A 26,148-nucleotide genomic window follows, 5' to 3' on the forward strand; every position below is an offset into this window, starting at 1 on the left:
TGAGCGGGTATGCCCCTTTAAGGGCCCCTTTCGGACGAACAAGAGTTATCCCCCGGAAGAGACCTAGTGCACGCTGACCAGCCGTCGACTGCCATCGGGCTGAACTAGTTTCGGCCGGGACTTTTAATTAGGATCGGCCCGTGCATGCAGCCTATTTAGCCTTCATCTCGTATGCGTCATTTCCCAGTGAGCGGGTATGCCCTTTAAGGGCCCCTTCGGACGAACAAGAGTTATCCCCCGGAAGAGACCTAGTGCACGCTGACCAGCCGTCGACTGCCTGTCGGGCTGACCTAGTTTCGGCCGGGACTTTTAATTAGGATCGGAGCCAGGTGCACCTATTAGCGTATTACGCGACATTTTTGCCTGTGAGCGGGTATGCCCCTTTAAGGGCCCTTTCGGACGAACAAGAGTTTATCCCCCGGGAAGAGACCTAGTGCACGCTGACCAGCCGTCGACTCCCCATCGGGCTGAACTAGTTTCGGCCGGGACTTTTAATTAGGATCGGAGCCAGGTGCAACCTATTTAGCGTATTACGCGACATTTTTTGCCTGTGAGCGGTATGCCCCTTTAAGGGCCCCTTTCGGACGAACAAGAGTTATCCCCCGGAAGAGACCTAGTGCACGCTGACCAGCCGTCGACTGCCCATCGGGCTGAACTAGTTTCGGCCGGGACTTTTAATTAGGATCGGCCCCACGCATGCAGCCTATTTAGCCTTCATCTCGTATGCGTCATTTCCCAGTGAGCGGGTATGCCCCTTTAAGGGCCCCTTTCGGACGAACAAGAGTTATCCCCCGGAAGAGACCTAGTGCACGCTGACCAGCCGTCGACTGCCTTTCGGGCTGACCTAGTTTCGGCCGGGACTTTTTAATTAGGATCGGAGCCAGGTGCAACCTATTTAGCGTATTACGCGACATTTTTGCCTGTGAGCGGGTATGCCCTTTAAGGGCCCCTTTCGGACGAACAAGAGTTATCCCCCGGAAGAGACCTAGTGCACGCTGACCAGCCGTCGACTGCCCATCGGGCTGAACTAGTTTCGGCCGGACTTTTAATTAGGATCGGCCCCCGTGCATGCAGCCTATTTAGCCTTCATCTCGTATGCGTCATTTCCCAGTGAGCGGGTATGCCCCTTTAAGGGCCCCTTTCGGACGAACAAGAGTTATCCCCCGGAAGAGACCTAGTGCACGCTGACCAGCCGTCGACTGCCTGTCGGGCTGACCTAGTTTCGGCCGGGACTTTTAATTAGGATCGGAGCCAGGTGCAACCTATTTAGCGTATTACGCGACATTTTTGCCTGTGAGCGGGTATGCCCCTTTAAGGGCCCCTTTCGGACGAACAAGAGTTATCCCCCGGAAGAGACCTAGTGCACGCTGACCAGCCGTCGACTTCCCCATCGGGCTGAACTAGTTTCGGCCGGGACTTTTAATTAGGATCGGAGCCAGGTGCAACCTATTTAGCGTATTACGCGACATTTTTGCCTGTGAGCGGGTATGCCCCTTTAAGGGCCCCTTTCGGACGAACAAGAGTTATCCCCCGGAAGAGACCTAGTGCACGCTGACCAGCCGTCGACTGCCCATCGGGCTGAACTAGTTTCGGCCGGGACTTTTAATTAGGATCGGCCCCGTGCATGCAGCCTATTTAGCCTTCATCTCGTATGCGTCATTTCCCAGTGAGCGGGTATGCCCCTTTAAGGGCCCCTTTCGGACGAACAAGAGTTATCCCCCGGAAGAGACCTAGTGCACGCTGACCAGCCGTCGACTGCCTGTCGGGCTGACCTAGTTTCGGCCGGGACTTTTAATTAGGATCGGAGCCAGGTGCAACCTATTTAGCGTATTACGCGACATTTTTGCCTGTGAGCGGGTATGCCCCTTTAAGGGCCCCTTTCGGACGAACAAGAGTTATCCCCCGGAAGAGACCTAGTGCACGCTGACCAGCCGTCGACTCCCCATCGGTCTGACCTAGTTTCGGCCGGGACTTTTAATTAGGATCGGAGCCAGGTGCAACCTATTTAGCGTATTACGCGACATTTTTGCCTGTGAGCGGGTATGCCCCTTTAAGGGCCCCTTTCGGACGAACAAGAGTTATCCCCCGGAAGAACCTAGTGCACGCTGACCAGCCGTCGACTGCCATCGGGCTGAACTAGTTTCGGCCGGGACTTTTAATTAGGATCGGCCCCGTGCATGCAGCCTATTTATCCTTCATCTCGTATGCGTCATTTCCCAGTGAGCGGGTATGCCCCTTTAAGGGGCCCCTTTCGGACGAACAAGAGTTATCCCCCGAGAGACCTAGTGCAGCGCTGACCAGCCGTCGACTGCCCTGCGGGTGACCTAGTTTCGGCCGGGACTTTTAATTAGGATCGGAGCCAGGGTCAAACCTATTTAGCGTATTACGCCGACATTTTGCCTGTGAGCGGGTATGCCCCTTTAAGGCCCCTTCGGACGAACAAGAGTTATCCCCGGAAGAGACCTAGTGCACGCTGACCAGCCGTCGAGCTCCCCATCGGGCTGAACTAGTTTCGGCCGGACTTTTAATTAGGATCGGAGCCAGGTGCAACCTATTTAGCGTATTACGCGACATTTTTGCCTGTGAGCGGGTATGCCCCTTTAAGGGCCCCTGTCGGACGAACAAGAGTTATCCCCCGGAAGAGACCTAGTGCACGCTGACCAGCCGTCGACTGCCCATCGGGCTGAACTAGTTTCGGCCGGGACTTTTAATTAGGATCGGCCCCGTGCATGCAGCCTATTTAGCCTTCATCTCGTATGCGTCATTTCCCAGTGAGCGGGTATGCCCCTTTAAGGGCCCCTTTCGGACGAACAAGAGTTATCCCCCGGAAGAGACCTAGTGCACGCTGACCAGCCGTCGACTGCCTGTCGGGCTGACCTAGTTTCGGCCGGGACTTTTAATTAGGATCGGAGCCAGGTGCAACCTATTTAGCGTATTACGCGACATTTTTGCCTGTGAGCGGGTATGCCCCTTTAAGGGCCCCTTTCGGACGAACAAGAGTTATCCCCCGGAAGAGACCTAGTGCACGCTGACCAGCCGTCGACTGCCCATCGGGCTGAACTAGTTTCGGCCGGGACTTTTAATTAGGATCGGCCCCGTGCATGCAGCCTATTTAGCCTTCATCTCGTATGCGTCATTTCCCAGTGAGCGGGTATGCCCCTTTAAGGGCCCCTTTCGGACGAACAAGAGTTATCCCCCGGAAGAGACCTAGTGCACGCTGACCAGCCGTCGACTGCCTGTCGGGCTGACCTAGTTTCGGCCGGGACTTTTAATTAGGATCGGAGCCAGGTGCAACCTATTTAGCGTATTACGCGACATTTTTGCCTGTGAGCGGGTATGCCCCTTTAAGGGCCCCTTTCGGACGAACAAGAGTTATCCCCCGGAAGAGACCTAGTGCACGCTGACCAGCCGTCGACTGCCCTGTCGGGCTGACCTAGTTTCGGCCGGGACTTTAATTAGGATCGGAGCCAGGTGCATACCTATTTAGCGTATTACGCGACATTTTGCCTGTGAGCGGGTATGCCCCTTTAAGGGCCCCTTTCGGACGAACAAGAGTTATCCCCCGGAAGAGACCTAGTGCACGCTGACCAGCCGTCGACTGCCATGTCGGGCTGAACCTAGTTTCGGCCGGGACTTTTAATTAGGATCGGAGCCAGGATGCAGCCTATTTAGCCTATCTCGTATCGCGACATTTTGCCAGTGAGCGGGTATGCCCCTTTAAGGGCCCCTTTCGGACGAACAAGAGTTATCCCCCGGAAGAGACCTAGTGCACGCTGAACCAGCCGTCGACTGCCCGTCGGGCTGAACTAGTTTCGGCCGGGACTTTTAATTAGGATCGGAGCCAGGTGCATCAGCCTATTTAGCGTCATCTTACGCGTACATTTTGCCCTAGTGAGCGGGTATGCCCCTTTAAGGGCCCCTTTCGGACGAACAAGAGTTATCCCCCGGAAGAGACCTAGTGCACGCTGACCAGCCGTCGACTGCCCATTCGGGCTGACCTAGTTTCGGCCGGGACTTTTAATTAGGATCGGAGCCAGGTGCAACCTATTTAGCCGTATTACGCGACATTTTTGCCTGTGAGCGGGTATGCCCCTTTAAGGGCCCCTTTCGGACGAACAAGAGTTATCCCCCGGAAGAGACCTAGTGCACGCTGACCAGCCGTCGACTGCCCATCGGGCTGAACTAGTTTCGGCCGGGACTTTTAATTAGGATCGGCCCCGTGCATGCAGCCTATTTAGCCTTCATCTCGTATGCGTCATTTCCCAGTGAGCGGGTATGCCCCTTTAAGGGCCCCTTTCGGACGAACAAGAGTTATCCCCCGGAAGAGACCTAGTGCACGCTGACCAGCCGTCGACTGCCTGTCGGGCTGACCTAGTTTCGGCCGGGACTTTTAATTAGGATCGGAGCCAGGTGCAACCTATTTAGCCGTATTACGCGACATTTTTGCCTGTGAGCGGGTATGCCCCTTTAAGGGCCCCTTTCGGACGAACAAGAGTTATCCCCCGTAAGAGACCTAGTGCACGCTGACCAGCCGTCGACTGCCCATCGGGCTGAACTAGTTTCGGCCGGGACTTTTAATTAGGATCGGAGCCAGGTGCAACCTATTTAGCGTATTACGCGACATTTTTGCCTGTGAGCGGGTATGCCCCTTTAAGGGCCCCTTTCGGACGAACAAGAGTTATCCCCCGGAAGAGACCTAGTGCACGCTGACCAGCCGTCGACTGCCCATCGGGCTGAACTAGTTTCGGCCGGGACTTTTAATTAGGATCGGCCCGTGCATGCAGCCTATTTAGCCTTCATCTCGTATGCGTCATTTTCCCAGTGAGCGGGTATGCCCCTTTAAGGGCCCCTTTCGGACGAACAAGAGTTATCCCCCGGAAGAGACCTAGTGCACGCTGACCAGCCGTCGACTGCCTGTCGGGCTGACCTAGTTTCGGCCGGGACTTTTAATTAGGATCGGAGCCAGGTGCAACCTATTTAGCGTATTACGCGACATTTTTGCCTGTGAGCGGGTATGCCCCTTTAAGGGCCCCTTTCGGACGAACAAGAGTTATCCCCCGGAAGAGACCTAGTGCACGCTGACCAGCCGTCGACTGCCCATCGGGCTGAACTAGTTTCGGCCGGGACTTTTAATTAGGATCGGCCCCGTGCATGCAGCCTATTTAGCCTTCATCTCGTATGCGTCATTTCCCAGTGAGCGGGTATGCCCCTTTAAGGGCCCCTTTCGGACGAACAAGAGTTATCCCCCGGAAGAGACCTAGTGCACGCTGACCAGCCGTCGACTGCCTGTCGGGCTGACCTAGTTTCGGCCGGGACTTTTAATTAGGATCGGAGCCAGGTGCAACCTATTTAGCGTATTACGCGACATTTTTGCCTGTGAGCGGGTATGCCCCTTTAAGGGCCCCTTTCGGACGAACAAGAGTTATCCCCCGGAAGAGACCTAGTGCACGCTGACCAGCCGTCGACTGCCCTATCGGGCTGACCTAGTTTCGGCCGGGACTTTTAATTAGGATCGGAGCCAGGTGCAACCTATTTAGCGTATTACGCGACATTTTTGCCTGTGAGCGGGTATGCCCCTTTAAGGGCCCCTGTCGGACGAACAAGAGTTATCCCCCGTAAGAGACCTAGTGCACGCTGACCAGCCGTCGACTGCCCATCGGGCTGAACTAGTTTCGGCCGGGACTTTTAATTAGGATCGGCCCCGTGCATGCAGCCTATTTAGCCTTCATCTCGTATGCGTCATTTCCCAGTGAGCGGGTATGCCCCTTTAAGGGCCCCTTTCGGACGAACAAGAGTTATCCCCCGGAAGAGACCTAGTGCACGCTGACCAGCCGTCGACTGCCTGTCGGGCTGACCTAGTTTCGGCCGGGACTTTTAATTAGGATCGGAGCCAGGTGCAACCTATTTAGCCTATTACGCGACATTTTTGCCTGTGAGCGGGTATGCCCCTTTAAGGGCCCCTGTCGGACGAACAAGAGTTATCCCCCGTAAGAGACCTAGTGCACGCTGACCAGCCGTCGACTGCCCATCGGGCTGAACTAGTTTCGGCCGGGACTTTTAATTAGGATCGGCCCCGTGCATGCAGCCTATTTAGCCTTCATCTCGTATGCGTCATTTCCCAGTGAGCGGGTATGCCCCTTTAAGGGCCCCTTTCGGACGAACAAGAGTTATCCCCCGGAAGAGACCTAGTGCACGCTGACCAGCCGTCGACTGCCTGTCGGGCTGACCTAGTTTCGGCCGGGACTTTTAATTAGGATCGGAGCCAGGTGCAACCTATTTAGCCTATTACGCGACATTTTTGCCTGTGAGCGGGTATGCCCCTTTAAGGGCCCCTGTCGGACGAACAAGAGTTATCCCCCGTAAGAGACCTAGTGCACGCTGACCAGCCGTCGACTGCCCATCGGGCTGAACTAGTTTCGGCCGGGACTTTTAATTAGGATCGGCCCCGTGCATGCAGCCTATTTAGCCTTCATCTCGTATGCGTCATTTCCCAGTGAGCGGGTATGCCCCTTTAAGGGCCCCTTTCGGACGAACAAGAGTTATCCCCCGGAAGAGACCTAGTGCACGCTGACCAGCCGTCGACTGCCTGTCGGGCTGACCTAGTTTCGGCCGGGACTTTTAATTAGGATCGGAGCCAGGTGCAACCTATTTAGCCTATTACGCGACATTTTTGCCTGTGAGCGGGTATGCCCCTTTAAGGGCCCCTGTCGGACGAACAAGAGTTATCCCCCGTAAGAGACCTAGTGCACGCTGACCAGCCGTCGACTGCCCATCGGGCTGAACTAGTTTCGGCCGGGACTTTTAATTAGGATCGGCCCCGTGCATGCAGCCTATTTAGCCTTCATCTCGTATGCGTCATTTCCCAGTGAGCGGGTATGCCCCTTTAAGGGCCCCTTTCGGACGAACAAGAGTTATCCCCCGGAAGAGACCTAGTGCACGCTGACCAGCCGTCGACTGCCTGTCGGGCTGACCTAGTTTCGGCCGGGACTTTTAATTAGGATCGGAGCCAGGTGCAACCTATTTAGCCTATTACGCGACATTTTTGCCTGTGAGCGGGTATGCCCCTTTAAGGGCCCCTGTCGGACGAACAAGAGTTATCCCCCGGAAGAGACCTAGTGCACGCTGACCAGCCGTCGACTGCCCATCGGGCTGAACTAGTTTCGGCCGGGACTTTTAATTAGGATCGGCCCCGTGCATGCAGCCTATTTAGCCTTCATCTCGTATGCGTCATTTCCCAGTGAGCGGGTATGCCCCTTTAAGGGCCCCTTTCGGACGAACAAGAGTTATCCCCCGGAAGAGACCTAGTGCACGCTGACCAGCCGTCGACTGCCTGTCGGGCTGACCTAGTTTCGGCCGGGACTTTTAATTAGGATCGGAGCCAGGTGCAACCTATTTAGCGTATTACGCGACATTTTTGCCTGTGAGCGGGTATGCCCCTTTAAGGGCCCCTTTCGGACGAACAAGAGTTATCCCCCGGAAGAGACCTAGTGCACGCTGACCAGCCGTCGACTGCCTGTCGGGCTGACCTAGTTTCGGCCGGGACTTTTAATTAGGATCGGAGCCAGGTGCAACCTATTTAGCGTATTACGCGACATTTTTGCCTGTGAGCGGGTATGCCCCTTTAAGGGCCCCTTTCGGACGAACAAGAGTTATCCCCCGGAAGAGACCTAGTGCACGCTGACCAGCCGTCGACTGCCCATCGGGCTGAACTAGTTTCGGCCGGGACTTTTAATTAGGATCGGCCCCGTGCATGCAGCCTATTTAGCCTTCATCTCGTATGCGTCATTTCCCAGTGAGCGGGTATGCCCCTTTAAGGGCCCCTTTCGGACGAACAAGAGTTATCCCCCGGAAGAGACCTAGTGCACGCTAACCAGCCGTCGACTGCCTGTCGGGCTGACCTAGTTTCGGCCGGGACTTTTAATTAGGATCGGAGCCAGGTGCAACCTATTTAGCGTATTACGCGACATTTTTGCCTGTGAGCGGGTATGCCCCTTTAAGGGCCCCTTTCGGACGAACAAGAGTTATCCCCCGGAAGAGACCTAGTGCACGCTGACCAGCCGTCGACTCCCCATCGGGCTGAACTAGTTTCGGCCGGGACTTTTAATTAGGATCGGAGCCAGGTGCAACCTATTTAGCGTATTACGCGACATTTTTGCCTGTGAGCGGGTATGCCCCTTTAAGGGCCCCTTTCGGACGAACAAGAGTTATCCCCCGGAAGAGACCTAGTGCACGCTGACCAGCCGTCGACTGCCCATCGGGCTGAACTAGTTTCGGCCGGGACTTTTAATTAGGATCGGCCCCGTGCATGCAGCCTATTTAGCCTTCATCTCGTATGCGTCATTTCCCAGTGAGCGGGTATGCCCCTTTAAGGGCCCCTTTCGGACGAACAAGAGTTATCCCCCGGAAGAGACCTAGTGCACGCTGACCAGCCGTCGACTGCCTGTCGGGCTGACCTAGTTTCGGCCGGGACTTTTAATTAGGATCGGAGCCAGGTGCAACCTATTTAGCGTATTACGCGACATTTTTGCCTGTGAGCGGGTATGCCCCTTTAAGGGCCCCTTTCGGACGAACAAGAGTTATCCCCCGGAAGAGACCTAGTGCACGCTGACCAGCCGTCGACTCCCCATCGGGCTGAACTAGTTTCGGCCGGGACTTTTAATTAGGATCGGAGCCAGGTGCAACCTATTTAGCGTATTACGCGACATTTTTGCCTGTGAGCGGGTATGCCCCTTTAAGGGCCCCTTTCGGACGAACAAGAGTTATCCCCCGGAAGAGACCTAGTGCACGCTGACCAGCCGTCGACTGCCCATCGGGCTGAACTAGTTTCGGCCGGGACTTTTAATTAGGATCGGCCCCGTGCATGCAGCCTATTTAGCCTTCATCTCGTATGCGTCATTTCCCAGTGAGCGGGTATGCCCCTTTAAGGGCCCCTTTCGGACGAACAAGAGTTATCCCCCGGAAGAGACCTAGTGCACGCTGACCAGCCGTCGACTGCCTGTCGGGCTGACCTAGTTTCGGCCGGGACTTTTAATTAGGATCGGAGCCAGGTGCAACCTATTTAGCGTATTACGCGACATTTTTGCCTGTGAGCGGGTATGCCCCTTTAAGGGCCCCTTTCGGACGAACAAGAGTTATCCCCCGGAAGAGACCTAGTGCACGCTGACCAGCCGTCGACTGCCCATCGGGCTGAACTAGTTTCGGCCGGGACTTTTAATTAGGATCGGCCCCGTGCATGCAGCCTATTTAGCCTTCATCTCGTATGCGTCATTTCCCAGTGAGCGGGTATGCCCCTTTAAGGGCCCCTTTCGGACGAACAAGAGTTATCCCCCGGAAGAGACCTAGTGCACGCTGACCAGCCGTCGACTGCCTGTCGGGCTGACCTAGTTTCGGCCGGGACTTTTAATTAGGATCGGAGCCAGGTGCAACCTATTTAGCGTATTACGCGACATTTTTGCCTGTGAGCGGGTATGCCCCTTTAAGGGCCCCTTTCGGACGAACAAGAGTTATCCCCCGGAAGAGACCTAGTGCACGCTGACCAGCCGTCGACTCCCCATCGGGCTGAACTAGTTTCGGCCGGGACTTTTAATTAGGATCGGAGCCAGGTGCAACCTATTTAGCGTATTACGCGACATTTTTGCCTGTGAGCGGGTATGCCCCTTTAAGGGCCCCTTTCGGACGAACAAGAGTTATCCCCCGGAAGAGACCTAGTGCACGCTGACCAGCCGTCGACTGCCCATCGGGCTGAACTAGTTTCGGCCGGGACTTTTAATTAGGATCGGCCCCGTGCATGCAGCCTATTTAGCCTTCATCTCGTATGCGTCATTTCCCAGTGAGCGGGTATGCCCCTTTAAGGGCCCCTTTCGGACGAACAAGAGTTATCCCCCGGAAGAGACCTAGTGCACGCTGACCAGCCGTCGACTGCCTGTCGGGCTGACCTAGTTTCGGCCGGGACTTTTAATTAGGATCGGAGCCAGGTGCAACCTATTTAGCGTATTACGCGACATTTTTGCCTGTGAGCGGGTATGCCCCTTTAAGGGCCCCTTTCGGACGAACAAGAGTTATCCCCCGGAAGAGACCTAGTGCACGCTGACCAGCCGTCGACTGCCCATCGGGCTGAACTAGTTTCGGCCGGGACTTTTAATTAGGATCGGCCCCGTGCATGCAGCCTATTTAGCCTTCATCTCGTATGCGTCATTTCCCAGTGAGCGGGTATGCCCCTTTAAGGGCCCCTTTCGGACGAACAAGAGTTATCCCCCGGAAGAGACCTAGTGCACGCTGACCAGCCGTCGACTGCCTGTCGGGCTGACCTAGTTTCGGCCGGGACTTTTAATTAGGATCGGAGCCAGGTGCAACCTATTTAGCGTATTACGCGACATTTTTGCCTGTGAGCGGGTATGCCCCTTTAAGGGCCCCTTTCGGACGAACAAGAGTTATCCCCCGGAAGAGACCTAGTGCACGCTGACCAGCCGTCGACTGCCTGTCGGGCTGACCTAGTTTCGGCCGGGACTTTTAATTAGGATCGGAGCCAGGTGCAACCTATTTAGCGTATTACGCGACATTTTTGCCTGTGAGCGGGTATGCCCCTTTAAGGGCCCCTTTCGGACGAACAAGAGTTATCCCCCGGAAGAGACCTAGTGCACGCTGACCAGCCGTCGACTGCCCATCGGGCTGAACTAGTTTCGGCCGGGACTTTTAATTAGGATCGGCCCCGTGCATGCAGCCTATTTAGCCTTCATCTCGTATGCGTCATTTCCCAGTGAGCGGGTATGCCCCTTTAAGGGCCCCTTTCGGACGAACAAGAGTTATCCCCCGGAAGAGACCTAGTGCACGCTAACCAGCCGTCGACTGCCTGTCGGGCTGACCTAGTTTCGGCCGGGACTTTTAATTAGGATCGGAGCCAGGTGCAACCTATTTAGCGTATTACGCGACATTTTTGCCTGTGAGCGGGTATGCCCCTTTAAGGGCCCCTTTCGGACGAACAAGAGTTATCCCCCGGAAGAGACCTAGTGCACGCTGACCAGCCGTCGACTCCCCATCGGGCTGAACTAGTTTCGGCCGGGACTTTTAATTAGGATCGGAGTCAGGTGCAACCTATTTAGCGTATTACGCGACATTTTTGCCTGTGAGCGGGTATGCCCCTTTAAGGGCCCCTTTCGGACGAACAAGAGTTATCCCCCGGAAGAGACCTAGTGCACGCTGACCAGCCGTCGACTGCCCATCGGGCTGAACTAGTTTCGGCCGGGACTTTTAATTAGGATCGGCCCCGTGCATGCAGCCTATTTAGCCTTCATCTCGTATGCGTCATTTCCCAGTGAGCGGGTATGCCCCTTTAAGGGCCCCTTTCGGACGAACAAGAGTTATCCCCCGGAAGAGACCTAGTGCACGCTGACCAGCCGTCGACTGCCTGTCGGGCTGACCTAGTTTCGGCCGGGACTTTTAATTAGGATCGGAGCCAGGTGCAACCTATTTAGCGTATTACGCGACATTTTTGCCTGTGAGCGGGTATGCCCCTTTAAGGGCCCCTTTCGGACGAACAAGAGTTATCCCCCGGAAGAGACCTAGTGCACGCTGACCAGCCGTCGACTCCCCATCGGGCTGAACTAGTTTCGGCCGGGACTTTTAATTAGGATCGGAGCCAGGTGCAACCTATTTAGCGTATTACGCGACATTTTTGCCTGTGAGCGGGTATGCCCCTTTAAGGGCCCCTTTCGGACGAACAAGAGTTATCCCCCGGAAGAGACCTAGTGCACGCTGACCAGCCGTCGACTGCCCATCGGGCTGAACTAGTTTCGGCCGGGACTTTTAATTAGGATCGGCCCCGTGCATGCAGCCTATTTAGCCTTCATCTCGTATGCGTCATTTCCCAGTGAGCGGGTATGCCCCTTTAAGGGCCCCTTTCGGACGAACAAGAGTTATCCCCCGGAAGAGACCTAGTGCACGCTGACCAGCCGTCGACTGCCTGTCGGGCTGACCTAGTTTCGGCCGGGACTTTTAATTAGGATCGGAGCCAGGTGCAACCTATTTAGCGTATTACGCGACATTTTTGCCTGTGAGCGGGTATGCCCCTTTAAGGGCCCCTTTCGGACGAACAAGAGTTATCCCCCGGAAGAGACCTAGTGCACGCTGACCAGCCGTCGACTGCCCATCGGGCTGAACTAGTTTCGGCCGGGACTTTTAATTAGGATCGGCCCCGTGCATGCAGCCTATTTAGCCTTCATCTCGTATGCGTCATTTCCCAGTGAGCGGGTATGCCCCTTTAAGGGCCCCTTTCGGACGAACAAGAGTTATCCCCCGGAAGAGACCTAGTGCACGCTGACCAGCCGTCGACTGCCTGTCGGGCTGACCTAGTTTCGGCCGGGACTTTTAATTAGGATCGGAGCCAGGTGCAACCTATTTAGCGTATTACGCGACATTTTTGCCTGTGAGCGGGTATGCCCCTTTAAGGGCCCCTTTCGGACGAACAAGAGTTATCCCCCGGAAGAGACCTAGTGCACGCTGACCAGCCGTCGACTGCCCATCGGGCTGAACTAGTTTCGGCCGGGACTTTTAATTAGGATCGGCCCCGTGCATGCAGCCTATTTAGCCTTCATCTCGTATGCGTCATTTCCCAGTGAGCGGGTATGCCCCTTTAAGGGCCCCTTTCGGACGAACAAGAGTTATCCCCCGGAAGAGACCTAGTGCACGCTGACCAGCCGTCGACTGCCTGTCGGGCTGACCTAGTTTCGGCCGGGACTTTTAATTAGGATCGGAGCCAGGTGCAACATATTTAGCGTATTACGCGACATTTTTGCCTGTGAGCGGGTATGCCCCTTTAAGGGCCCCTTTCGGACGAACAAGAGTTATCCCCCGGAAGAGACCTAGTGCACGCTGACCAGCCGTCGACTGCCTGTCGGGCTGACCTAGTTTCGGCCGGGACTTTTAATTAGGATCGGAGCCAGGTGCAACCTATTTAGCGTATTACGCGACATTTTTGCCTGTGAGCGGGTATGCCCCTTTAAGGGCCCCTTTCGGACGAACAAGAGTTATCCCCCGGAAGAGACCTAGTGCACGCTGACCAGCCGTCGACTGCCCATCGGGCTGAACTAGTTTCGGCCGGGACTTTTAATTAGGATCGGCCCCGTGCATGCAGCCTATTTAGCCTTCATCTCGTATGCGTCATTTCCCAGTGAGCGGGTATGCCCCTTTAAGGGCCCCTTTCGGACGAACAAGAGTTATCCCCCGGAAGAGACCTAGTGCACGCTAACCAGCCGTCGACTGCCTGTCGGGCTGACCTAGTTTCGGCCGGGACTTTTAATTAGGATCGGAGCCAGGTGCAACCTATTTAGCGTATTACGCGACATTTTTGCCTGTGAGCGGGTATGCCCCTTTAAGGGCCCCTTTCGGACGAACAAGAGTTATCCCCCGGAAGAGACCTAGTGCACGCTGACCAGCCGTCGACTCCCCATCGGGCTGAACTAGTTTCGGCCGGGACTTTTAATTAGGATCGGAGCCAGGTGCAACCTATTTAGCGTATTACGCGACATTTTTGCCTGTGAGCGGGTATGCCCCTTTAAGGGCCCCTTTCGGACGAACAAGAGTTATCCCCCGGAAGAGACCTAGTGCACGCTGACCAGCCGTCGACTGCCCATCGGGCTGAACTAGTTTCGGCCGGGACTTTTAATTAGGATCGGCCCCGTGCATGCAGCCTATTTAGCCTTCATCTCGTATGCGTCATTTCCCAGTGAGCGGGTATGCCCCTTTAAGGGCCCCTTTCGGACGAACAAGAGTTATCCCCCGGAAGAGACCTAGTGCACGCTGACCAGCCGTCGACTGCCTGTCGGGCTGACCTAGTTTCGGCCGGGACTTTTAATTAGGATCGGAGCCAGGTGCAACCTATTTAGCGTATTACGCGACATTTTTGCCTGTGAGCGGGTATGCCCCTTTAAGGGCCCCTTTCGGACGAACAAGAGTTATCCCCCGGAAGAGACCTAGTGCACGCTGACCAGCCGTCGACTCCCCATCGGGCTGAACTAGTTTCGGCCGGGACTTTTTAATTAGGATCGGAGCCAGGTGCAACCTATTTAGCGTATTACGCGACATTTTTGCCTGTGAGCGGGTATGCCCCTTTAAGGGCCCCTTTCGGACGAACAAGAGTTATCCCCCGGAAGAGACCTAGTGCACGCTGACCAGCCGTCGACTGCCCATCGGGCTGAACTAGTTTCGGCCGGGACTTTTAATTAGGATCGGCCCCGTGCATGCAGCCTATTTAGCCTTCATCTCGTATGCGTCATTTCCCAGTGAGCGGGTATGCCCCTTTAAGGGCCCCTTTCGGACGAACAAGAGTTATCCCCCGGAAGAGACCTAGTGCACGCTGACCAGCCGTCGACTGCCTGTCGGGCTGACCTAGTTTCGGCCGGGACTTTTAATTAGGATCGGAGCCAGGTGCAACCTATTTAGCGTATTACGCGACATTTTTGCCTGTGAGCGGGTATGCCCCTTTAAGGGCCCCTTTCGGACGAACAAGAGTTATCCCCCGGAAGAGACCTAGTGCACGCTGACCAGCCGTCGACTGCCCATCGGGCTGAACTAGTTTCGGCCGGGACTTTTAATTAGGATCGGCCCCGTGCATGCAGCCTATTTAGCCTTCATCTCGTATGCGTCATTTCCCAGTGAGCGGGTATGCCCCTTTAAGGGCCCCTTTCGGACGAACAAGAGTTATCCCCCGGAAGAGACCTAGTGCACGCTGACCAGCCGTCGACTGCCTGTCGGGCTGACCTAGTTTCGGCCGGGACTTTTAATTAGGATCGGAGCCAGGTGCAACCTATTTAGCGTATTACGCGACATTTTTGCCTGTGAGCGGGTATGCCCCTTTAAGGGCCCCTTTCGGACGAACAAGAGTTATCCCCCGGAAGAGACCTAGTGCACGCTGACCAGCCGTCGACTCCCCATCGGGCTGAACTAGTTTCGGCCGGGACTTTTAATTAGGATCGGAGCCAGGTGCAACCTATTTAGCGTATTACGCGACATTTTTGCCTGTGAGCGGGTATGCCCCTTTAAGGGCCCCTTTCGGACGAACAAGAGTTATCCCCCGGAAGAGACCTAGTGCACGCTGACCAGCCGTCGACTGCCCATCGGGCTGAACTAGTTTCGGCCGGGACTTTTAATTAGGATCGGCCCCGTGCATGCAGCCTATTTAGCCTTCATCTCGTATGCGTCATTTCCCAGTGAGCGGGTATGCCCCTTTAAGGGCCCCTTTCGGACGAACAAGAGTTATCCCCCGGAAGAGACCTAGTGCACGCTGACCAGCCGTCGACTGCCTGTCGGGCTGACCTAGTTTCGGCCGGGACTTTTAATTAGGATCGGAGCCAGGTGCAACCTATTTAGCGTATTACGCGACATTTTTGCCTGTGGGAAATATAGGTTTAGTGTAACCATTATTCACCCATACGCGCATGCGGGGCGTTTTGGCTCCCGGATTCTTGTTTATTATTATTTCTTCGCGCATGTAAGCTGGCTCTCGTTTTTTTACTGTTATTTTTGCGTTGCTATTGTCGAGTTCTTGACAAAATTAAGTGTAGTTCATGATGTGCAATTGGATATATTTATCTAACTTAATTCAAAAAGACCAATTTAACAAAATATACGTGCATCATCATGCACACTGTCACGCCTTAAGACATGTATGTTTCAGCATTCATGTAATAATGAGTGATGATCCTGTTCAGATATTTGGTTGTTACGTTACATCTCAACGAATCAGGGATACGAATAATTACTCGGTAATAAATTAGACTATCGCACGGTGTAATGAATTAATTTAAACCAGGCGAAAGTCTGTTTTGATGCTCTGTCGACAAAACTTTCAGTAAATAATACTGTTGACGCTTAATTATATAACTTAACTTTAAATGACACACGACACTCTAGACATAATTTAGCAACGTCTGCCCGCCCCAAATGTTATTTGCTTTGTGGCATTTTTATTGTGCAGTTTCACATGTGCTACTGGTGTATAATCTATTTTGGATTCAAGTATCGATGCTATGGAAAATACTAAATTGTGTTTATTTAATAAAACTACTATCTCAATTGTTAATAAAATTGGATGAGCTCATTTGAAGCTCAAAACGTTGGTAGTCGTCCGAACTGAATTTATGTCCGTTAGAGCTAGAGTAGGGGGACAGTACTAATTGTTTTGTTAACCTGCATATTATGTTTAATTATCTTACAAATAGGTTAACATGTTAAAAGGTCCAAACACATTGTATCCAGACAATTGGCAACCGGCAAATCGGCTCCCTGCGTTTTTGGCATTCCCGGACAATGGGTTCCTCGTAAATTTGTCCACTAGGACAAATGACCCTCGAATAAATTGTCCCCTTGGAAAATCGGCATCAGTTTGCTTTGTCACTCAGGCAATCGGCTCCCGAATATTCTTCCCCTATTTTCGCTATTAGAATACATATTCAATTATGATATTTCTGCGCGGACTGCCTTTCAATGTTGAAAGGTAAATGTATTTTTTTTACAAATTAATTGTTTCTTAAATATGGTCGATCACAATACATGTACATGTATTTAAATACCGGAAATGACAGATGGCTTGCATTTTCCTTGCCCCAATTTATATACATATACATAACATTATTCAAAGCAGCGAAAACAACAATATTTATAAATTCAGCAAAAACGTATATACAAGCTCATAACCTGCATTATATATGCATTATACAATTTATAAGTAATGGTAGAATATTGAAGTTGGACGATAGTTTTATGAACTGGTTAACATTGTAAGTTATGAAGGGAATTAACAATTGCAACTAATATTGAAACCGCACGTCTAATATTTACTAGTTTACTTACAAGACATAAGATTAGAACAATTTGCATTTTGGTGAAACACATATTGATACTGATTGTTGAAATTGAGGTGCTTATATGTCAAAACACGATATTGATATCTCTGCGTGTCAATTATCCCGGTCGCATGACTTATTGTGTTGTATTTTGATTGCTTGTAAACAGCTGCAGCCAATTGTATAAATATGGATAACTCTTATCCAGCGGATAACTTTTGGTTATCTTCCATTTTAGGATATCTTTTTCGGTTAGCGATTGTATAAAAAAAATAGTTATCCAAAAAGGTTCACGTTCTGGTTAAGTTTTGGATAAGATTTAGCCAATATATTTGACGTCGGTTATCTTTATCCAAATGAAGAACGCGCTGACAAAATGGCTGACTTTGACATACCGAACGCTAGACGACCAAGACAATTTCGACGAATAGACAGATTTACGGAAACTGACGACCCTGAAGAAATACGACGACGATTTAGATTTACACCTGACAGCATTGACCGCATAGAACGACTGATCGGACATAGACTTGAGAGACCAACTGGACGGAATCAACCCTTGACACCGAGGCAGCAAATATTGATAACACTGAGATTTTTTGCTTCTGGAAATTTTTTGCAATTAATAGGGGATACTTTTGGGGTGGACATTGCCACGGTTTCAAGGGTAGTGACCAGAGTAACTGACGAACTGTGTGACCTGAAAGACCAAACAATTAAATTCCCGACGACGGACAGACATAAATCAATTATTAAACAGAATTTTTTTCAAAATCGCTGGATTTCCGTCTGTAATTGCGGCGATCGACGGAACACACGTTCGCATCATTGCTCCCCATGAACACGAGGAGCAATATGTGAACAGAAAGCACTATCACAGTGTCAATGTACAGGCAACGTGCGACCATCGAGGTATTTATCAATTTGTACACAAAAATTAAAAACATAATTTTAGTTCTTACCTTCAAGTTTGAGTATCCCTTCATTTTATAAATCCATTTATTTATATTTATATGCATCCTGCTGTTTTACACACCAGATCAAAGATTCCGTAACACTTACTTATGATCTGGTACGATTTTTATTATTCAGTTTTTCTTTTAACACACGTCCTTTAAGTCCAAATTTCCACAGTGTAATGCATATTTTGCGCCCAAAAACTCACATGTACTCAGTTCAAATGACGTAACGATTCTAAATAAAGATAGGTAAAGTCTGTTTCATGGTTAAAATATAGTCTGATCCTTTGTATTATAGAGGCACAAGACAGGGAATTCTAATAGCCTTCTTTCCTCTATATTCATCCAACCCTATAAATTCATCCACCCCCTTATTTTGGTAATAATGACATTTTTCTAAAAAAAAACTTAAGTAAGTAATGCTTATTTAAAAAACATACAACATAGATGTTCTATTTTGGTTAAAAACATGTGAATTTTAGATTTTGTTAGAGAGAAAACAATAAGTTTGAAAATATTCACTTTTAAACAGTGTTTTTGTGTTTATTAGTCTATAAGATATATTTTTTAATGATTATATCAAAATTACTTCAAAAGATTTATGTTTTCCTATAAAAATGTTGATTGAACAGATTGATAGGAAAGATACAGACAAATTAGTGGTTGCTAGGGTGTGCGTTGTAAATTATTTTGCCATACTTTTGTTGGAAAGATATAAAATGTCTAATTAAATGTCTCACTTGTGGTGAAATTCTTTTCATTCAGTAGAAAAAGTCAATTTCACTCTTAAGGGGATGAATATACAGTAAAAGAGGCTACAAAGAATTATTTTCTTGCTACATTTTAATAATAAGATGTATCATACTATTTGAATGATTTACTGCAACGGAATGTCTAAAGTTAAATTGCATACATTATATTCTATGTAATCATATTTCAGGTGTATTCACCAGCATAAATGCCACATGGCCTGGAAGTACTCATGATGCTCATGTTTTCAGAACCTCAGTACTATCTGATTATTTGGAAGCCCATCATCATGGTAAGCGCATATTCTAAAATGGATTTTTTTTTTAATGCTATTTCATTTATTGTTCTGCATGTTCCTGTTTCTCATTTATAAATGTATACTTATAAAAGGTTATTCGCCGTGGCGTAATGGATGTCCGCCTAGCGAACTGGATGTCATGGGTTCGAACCCCACTGGGAACGTTCCTTTGATCTCCCCCAAAAATTATATACATTTAGAAGAGGATCATTCTGTAATTGTTGTTTAATTGTTCTGTTCAAAGGTTTGGAGGATGGAATTGTGTTAGGGGACAGTGCCTATCCATGCAGGAAGTTTCTCATGACACCTTACCTGCATCCTGGTGAGTGCTTCTCTGTTGAACACCTTATCAATTTACCGGTCTTTACAAAATACATTGTACTGAATCTTTTCTTATAACACATGTCTAAGTTCATGTTGATGTTATATGTTTGAAATTAATATTGTAACTATAGCATATTTACACCAGGATCCCCACAGCAACAGATGTTCAATGACGCACATGCAAAGACAAGAAATGTTATCGAAAGAGCATTCGGTGTACTGAAGCGGAGGTTTCATGTCCTTCATGGAGAGGTATTAATTAAGTATTAATGTGTTAATAAGCACTAAAACATTTATGTTTAATATCATGAAATATCTAAAAATATGCACTAAATTAACTTATTTTAATTTAAAAATGTTTAATAATGTTCTTTAAACATTAAGGTACGAATGAAGCCGGGCAAGGTAACAAAAATAATTCTGGCATGTGTAGTATTGCACAATCTCGCTAAGGCATGGGGTGAGAGGGAGGCATTCCCAGAGGAAGAAGACCCTCAACCTCCACCACTTGTCCAGCTTGAGGGTAACCCTGACGGGCAGGCTATCAGGGATGCAATAACTGCAAACTATTTCAGGTTTGAAAATAATTCATTCAATGCTAAGAATACATGAAACAAATGTTATGACTATGTGCAATAAATTTGTTAAAAATATTTTACTTAGCAAGTAAAAGGCTGTTTAAATCTAGCTTAAAAATGAACAAAAGCATTACATTAATAAGCAATGCACAATAATTATAATATTAATAATAATATTGAATATTAAAAAACCATTTATAACATAAATAAATAATAATATTTATAACAATATTAATAACAATAATAATGAGTAATAAAACTAATCATCAATAAATAACATTAATTGCAGATGAAGACGGACGGACATTACAAGGCACCATGGGTGACTTGATCTATGTATGGCGTAATAGTATTCAGACTGATGTACGGACATAGACAAAACAAGTCTTAAAAATGTGTGTTCATTTACATCTGATAAAGACAAAACAAGTCTATAAAATGTGTGTTCATTTACATCTGATAAAGACAAAACAAGTCTATAAAATGTGTGTTCATTTACATCTGATAAAGACAAAACAAGTCTTTAAAATGTGTGTTCATAAATATATAGTTTAATAATTTTGATTATTTTCCCTGTGCATAATTATAGAGATCCATTATGTTTACATTTAACTGACAACTAGGTCAGCCATCAGCTGATTGAACAGATGTATTTAAATATAGGTCAGGAATTTTCTCATGCACCTTGTAAACACTGTCTACAACTGAGTGTCTACTCTCTAACTTACTTTATTTACATTTTTGTGTTTATTGTGAGATGATTTCATGTTCATCCATATAATTTTAAATAGTAACTAAATGTTAAGTCACTTGTATGTAAAACCTTGCAAGAGGTAGATGTTGTAGTTGGCTATTTTCAATTGCCACTTTCTACACTAAGTCTTGGACACTGACCATCATTCACATATAGTAAAAACTTGGAACTTAAAACCCATTGTGTTGTTTACACAAACCCCGGCTACAAATGTAATTTGTATCATTTATTATCATTTTTAGAATTTTTTTTTTCAAAATGATAAAAAATGTTGTTTTATGACATTCTTTTACAGTTTGTCTTTGGCAAATGCCATCATGAGCTTTCCCTCCTCAAAAAACTCTCTCTGGGATTTCATAAGGAGCAACTTTTCCTGTTGAACTGCAATGGCTCCAGCATAATATGCCATCTGCAGTTCCCTCAGGGTCTGCTCTTTCCTGATTTATAGGAAAGTGCTTTGTAGCATTTTTTACCATAAACATTTATAAATAATAAGTTATTATAACTTAATAACAAAATCTTATTTATTATGTCATACATCTGCAGTTATTATGTTGATTTTTAAATCTAAGTAAGGTCTAAGAGTTTTTCCATTTAAATTTGATTTCCTTAATGATATTATTAAATTTATTAAATAAATGAAATTATTACACAAAGTTTGAATATGTAACAAATGAGAAAAAAATTAGGATATACCTTTTACCAACAGCTGGATTCCTGCTTGGTTTAATTTCCTTATTATTCACAGGAACAGGCACACTAAGAACTGAAATGCAGATATTTATTTTACATCTTGTTAAATACTTATTTACAATGTTAAGTTTCAATATTTTCTATGGAATAAAACACTTTAATTTAATGCATTTAACTTATCTTATTAACTTCATAAGTGTGGTCAATAGGCGTTTCTTGATTGCCAATTATGCTATTTACCTTGATCTGCACTGCTGTCTTTTGATGTTTCTGGAAAAAAAATGAAATCATTTATTAATAATTTAGAAAACATTATTAACTTATTATAGTTTCCTGTGATTTTTTTAAACATATATAGTCAATATGATTAAGAGCAACAGTATATCAATTATTTATAACTGCATCAGGGATGGAGCCCGGGGCAAGTAGATTTTGGCCTGGGCAACTCAATTTCAAAAGTTGGTAGTCAAGCTGTGCAACTTATTTTTTTTAAAGCTTGAAACAAATCAGTGCAATAAAAAATTGTGACTGTGGATCAACAATTGGAAAAAAAGTTACTTTTTGCTGTTAAAAAAACAACCTTTTTTTTAACTTTTTGCATTTGGGAAACATTTTGTAAAAGGCTGTAATTTTGGGCAAACAAAATCACTGATTTCAAAATGTTAAATTTTGTTTTGTATAAATGTGTAAGTAAATTATTACTATTGTTAAAGCCATGTTTTGATGCATGTACAACAATAAATAAATAATACTTGATTTATTGAGTGATAAATTGTTATGTAATGTCATTTGTGTGTTTTTCTTAATGCTCCATATTAATTGATTATCATTGTTGGATGAAAGTGAACATTAATGACAAGCTATCTAACTTTCCTTGACATGTTGCTATTACAAAGTCATGTATTTAAAAAAGTAAAAGTAACAATATAACTTACCATTTACTGTTTCATCATCGTCGAATGGACGAATATCGTCAGCAAAGTTGAGGAAGTCTAAAATGTAAATACATGAACATCATTGAAATATATATAAAAAATGATTTATACATATTTAAATACTATTAAAAGTAACAATATTATGTATTCTCCTTAATTAGCCTCATTTGCCTTGGCAAACTGACCTACGCCAATGTCGGAGTCGTGGAGATGTCACATACAAGAGCATGTAACACTTTTATAAACAAACGCATGATTTCTCAGATTATAAGCATACTTGCAAGAAAGAATATTAATAGTACGATTATAATGCCAATTTCTCGCTAATCATTAAAGGCATTTGCGTACATAGTATTGATTATTTTAGTATCAATTAACCTACGAAAAAAATGAACTCTTCTAAAAGACTACACAATCTAGAAAATTCTATGCATAGAAGCGTGTAATGTTTATCGGTGACAGTGTGATTTTTAAGCGACATGGAGGCACATGGAATGTGTTTTGTTTCTTGCAAAGGAAATTATAATAAATTGGATTTAATTACCATCCAGTTGGAGCAGCTCAACAAATCCTGTTGCGCTGCGCACTGCACCTAACGAGAATAAAAATATGTATGGATTAAAATGGAATTATGTGAATATATTTAATGAAAGGTAAGAATAGTTAGATACATGTATGTAGCTGGCACAGAAAAATTACGCACTCGACAGTGTAATTCTTTTCAGTGGTTTATGATTTAGGTATAATCTGATTGTGTTGTATTTATAAATTAGGTACAATTGCAGTGGAGCTTTCATAATCAATATAGTTATTTTTTTTTAATAATTAAGTACGCGGGTGGTCACATACCGATGGTGGTTTCGGATTGAGAAGCACCCGGAATCCCACTGAAGGACGGCGTTTCCTTCATTGTTTCAATGATTGACATCGTTACCGTGTCTGCGGCTTTCATCGGTTGTCCGCCACCCGTCTGCCGGGCGTTTTTTCGCTCCATCGTAAGCGACTCTCTGGCCTTCGAGACCATTTTCCGATATTTTTCTAAATAAATAACACACAATAAAATTACTGATTACATAATTGTGTCTTATTCTATCTCGGCAACATATTACAATCAGTCACTCGCGCAATTTGAAACTTGTCAGATATTTACGGAAAATGCTAATTGTTCATTTCTGAAATTGAAGGAATGACAATAAGCTCTATAAATTTTTGTAATTATGCATAATCTCTATATATTAGTCTCTAGAAATTGTATACGGATTCATATTGCGTTTCAAACGGCGCTATGATTACATGCGCACGGACGTTGTTCTTCGACTTCGGCATGTGGAATACTAACACCTAAATACATCAGTTAAGTATTAATAAATACATATATTTACATATCTCATATTAACGAATGGCCGAAAAATATCAATGTTGGCGTTCGCATACCTTTCACGTCGTCAATCGTGCGACACGCACGACCGACGGAATTCACTTTTTCCGTTATTTCGGCCCACGCCCCATCTTGAATTTTCTTGGTGACTGGTGTTGAGCCGCTTGAAAATTTCTTTGTCAAAACTTTGTCAAATTTCATAACACCTTCACGGATTAGAGCAGTTTCCTCATGGGAAAAGTTAACTGAACGTTTTTTACGAAGCGAAAGCGTTTCAGCCATTTTGTTGTCGTCTGAAATGACACTTTCCGCGAAACCGTCTTGACCGGAACCAGATTAAATATGCATTGTGGGTTTTTTATGTTTGGCTAACTTTAACCAAATCGGATAAAGATATCCAATGCGACTTGCATTTTTATACAATAGGATAACCACGTTGGATAACATATCCAAAAACGGATAAAGTTAACCAAAGGTTATCTTTTGGATTGGCTAAAGTTATCCATATTTATACAATTGGCTGCTGATTTTAATTAATATAAAGTGAAATCTCTGTCTAATTATGCCCCATCGAAGAAGAGGGGGTATATTGTTTTGCACATGTCGGTCGGTCGGTCGGTCCGTCCGTCTGTCCGTCGGTCGGTCGGTCGGTCTGTCGATCGGTCGGTCGGTCCGTCCACCTGATGGTTTCCGGATGATAACTCAATAACGCTAACGCCTAGGATCATGAAACTTCATAGGTACATTGATTATGACTGGCGGATGACTCCTATTGATTTTGATGTCACTAGGTCCAAGGTTAATGCCACAGTGACTCGTTCTTGGATGTAGTTTAAGAGAAAATTTGCAGATCATATTATGTACTGGTGTCGTGGGGTCTACGTCCCCACCAGATGGTTTCCGGATGATAACTCAAGAACACTTACGCCTAGGATCATGAAACTTCATAGGTACAGGAAGACAACATGTTTTTTACAGAACATATGTCAGTACAACAAGAAAGTGTTTGAGGTCAGTATTAAGTTGTTTTAGTACAAATTAAACCAGATTTCTTTTTTCTATAATAAAATACTGAAATACTGCATAATTTAGTAATCCGACATGGTATCCGGACAATCGCTCCTACGGACAATCGCTCCTACGCTAAATTTGACAGGGCGAACAGTCGCTCCTTCGATCTTTTGACAGGGCGGACAGTCGCTCCTACGATGTTTTGACAGGGCGGACAGTCGCTCCTACGATGTTTTGACAGGGCGGACAGTCGCTCCTACATTATTTTGCCAACCCGGACAGTCGCTCCTACATTATTTTGTCAACCCGGACAGTCGCACCTACATTATTTTGACTCCACGGCAAAACGTAGTGTACGCCGATCAAAGGCTAACACCTATGATTAACCGACAATTACAATTGCCAACTTGTGTCGAAAAATGCCAAATACTGAATGCCAGATATTTAATTCTGAAATCGAAAATGTCTGTACATTCAAATTCGCCAGCATGTTGCATTTTATGAATTTCGTCTTCAATGTATAATTTTTCTTGTTTATTGTGTGTTATTGTAACATATACATGTAACATTTTATCAATATATTACAATTCAACACATACAAAAATCGTTCAGTATCACTTTAACACACTATTTTAATAATCATAGAAATGCCGATTAAGAAATCGTGCAGTGTCGTATCAATCAATGGGTCAAATGTAAAAAAAATGAACTAGCCAATTGTTTACTAACCTTATTTCACTTTAAAGGGATCTTTGAACGGTGCGGTAAATTGACAAAATTGAGAAAAGTTGTTCCAGATTCGCAAATTTTCGGATTAATTATGATATTTGTGAAGAAACAGTATTACTGAACATTTGCCATGGTCTAATATAGCCATTATATGCATCTTTTGACGATTTAAAAACCTAAAAATTATAAAGCGTTGCAACGCGAAGCGATTGAATAATTTGGAGTGTTCTGTTGTTGTCGTTTAAATTTGTGAAACTACGAAGATACAAGGTATAAAATACGTATCTTATGTATCCTTGGCAGGATAGCTTAGTTGGCTAATGCTTTTTTTACTTCGAGTCCTGCTGCGGGCTACTTTTTTTTCCTTTCTTAAATTTTATTTTTGATTTTTTACTTGAGCTTTTTAAATTTAATGTTTACATTTATCAATATAAAACATTTAATGACAAACTTCAAACCATGCCAAAATCTGTGAAAAGGCCCCTTTAATGTGACGCCAGTCTGTAATCTTTATGCACGGTTCGCACATCAAAGGTGTGAAAGTGGTCATTATCGATTGATACTACCATTGTTGATATAGCAATTATTGATTAAATGCGGTTTTTATATTTATTCCATTCGCAAAATGGCACTTATTCCAATAAATGTATTGTAGGAACGAATGTCCCTGATAGAAATAATGTAGGAACCATTGTCCGAAGTGCCCTTATAACTACCTTATATTTACCGAATCGACAAGCTGTAACATAGTTTGTTAATAAGTAAATTAATTAATTAAAATCAAATTGATCGGCTCATGTTGAATCGGCTTACTTTGATGGATAGACTTTTATTTTCCTCCATTCATGAAGAGCATAACATATAATACAAGCAAGGAAGTACAATCGAGTATATACACACA

The 26,148-nt window shown here is 46.4% G+C and overlaps 1 protein-coding gene across 2 annotated transcripts; it reads right to left on the bottom strand.

Annotated features, from left to right (window-relative positions):
- Positions 1–20,714: 20,714 nt before the first annotated feature.
- LOC127848774 (myb/SANT-like DNA-binding domain-containing protein 4) lies at positions 20,715–24,032 on the bottom strand. 2 transcript variants are annotated; one of them, XM_052381379.1, is made up of 7 exons: positions 23,564–24,032; positions 22,979–23,167; positions 22,674–22,721; positions 22,130–22,186; positions 21,435–21,464; positions 21,198–21,267; positions 20,715–20,938 (listed from the first exon to the last, which is right to left on the bottom strand). In XM_052381379.1, exons 1-7 carry the CDS (start codon positions 23,787–23,789, stop codon positions 20,791–20,793), a joined length of 768 nt encoding a protein of 255 aa, XP_052237339.1. In that variant the 5' UTR covers positions 23,790–24,032; the 3' UTR covers positions 20,715–20,790. The 2 variants fall into 2 exon arrangements, with proteins under 2 accessions (XP_052237339.1, XP_052237340.1); XM_052381380.1 differs by lacking the exon at positions 22,130–22,186.
- Positions 24,033–26,148: the final 2,116 nt, after the last annotated feature.

The sequence above is a fragment of the Dreissena polymorpha genome, chromosome 10 (genome assembly GCF_020536995.1).
Source record: "Dreissena polymorpha isolate Duluth1 chromosome 10, UMN_Dpol_1.0, whole genome shotgun sequence".
NCBI classification, from domain to species: domain Eukaryota; kingdom Metazoa; phylum Mollusca; class Bivalvia; order Myida; family Dreissenidae; genus Dreissena; species Dreissena polymorpha.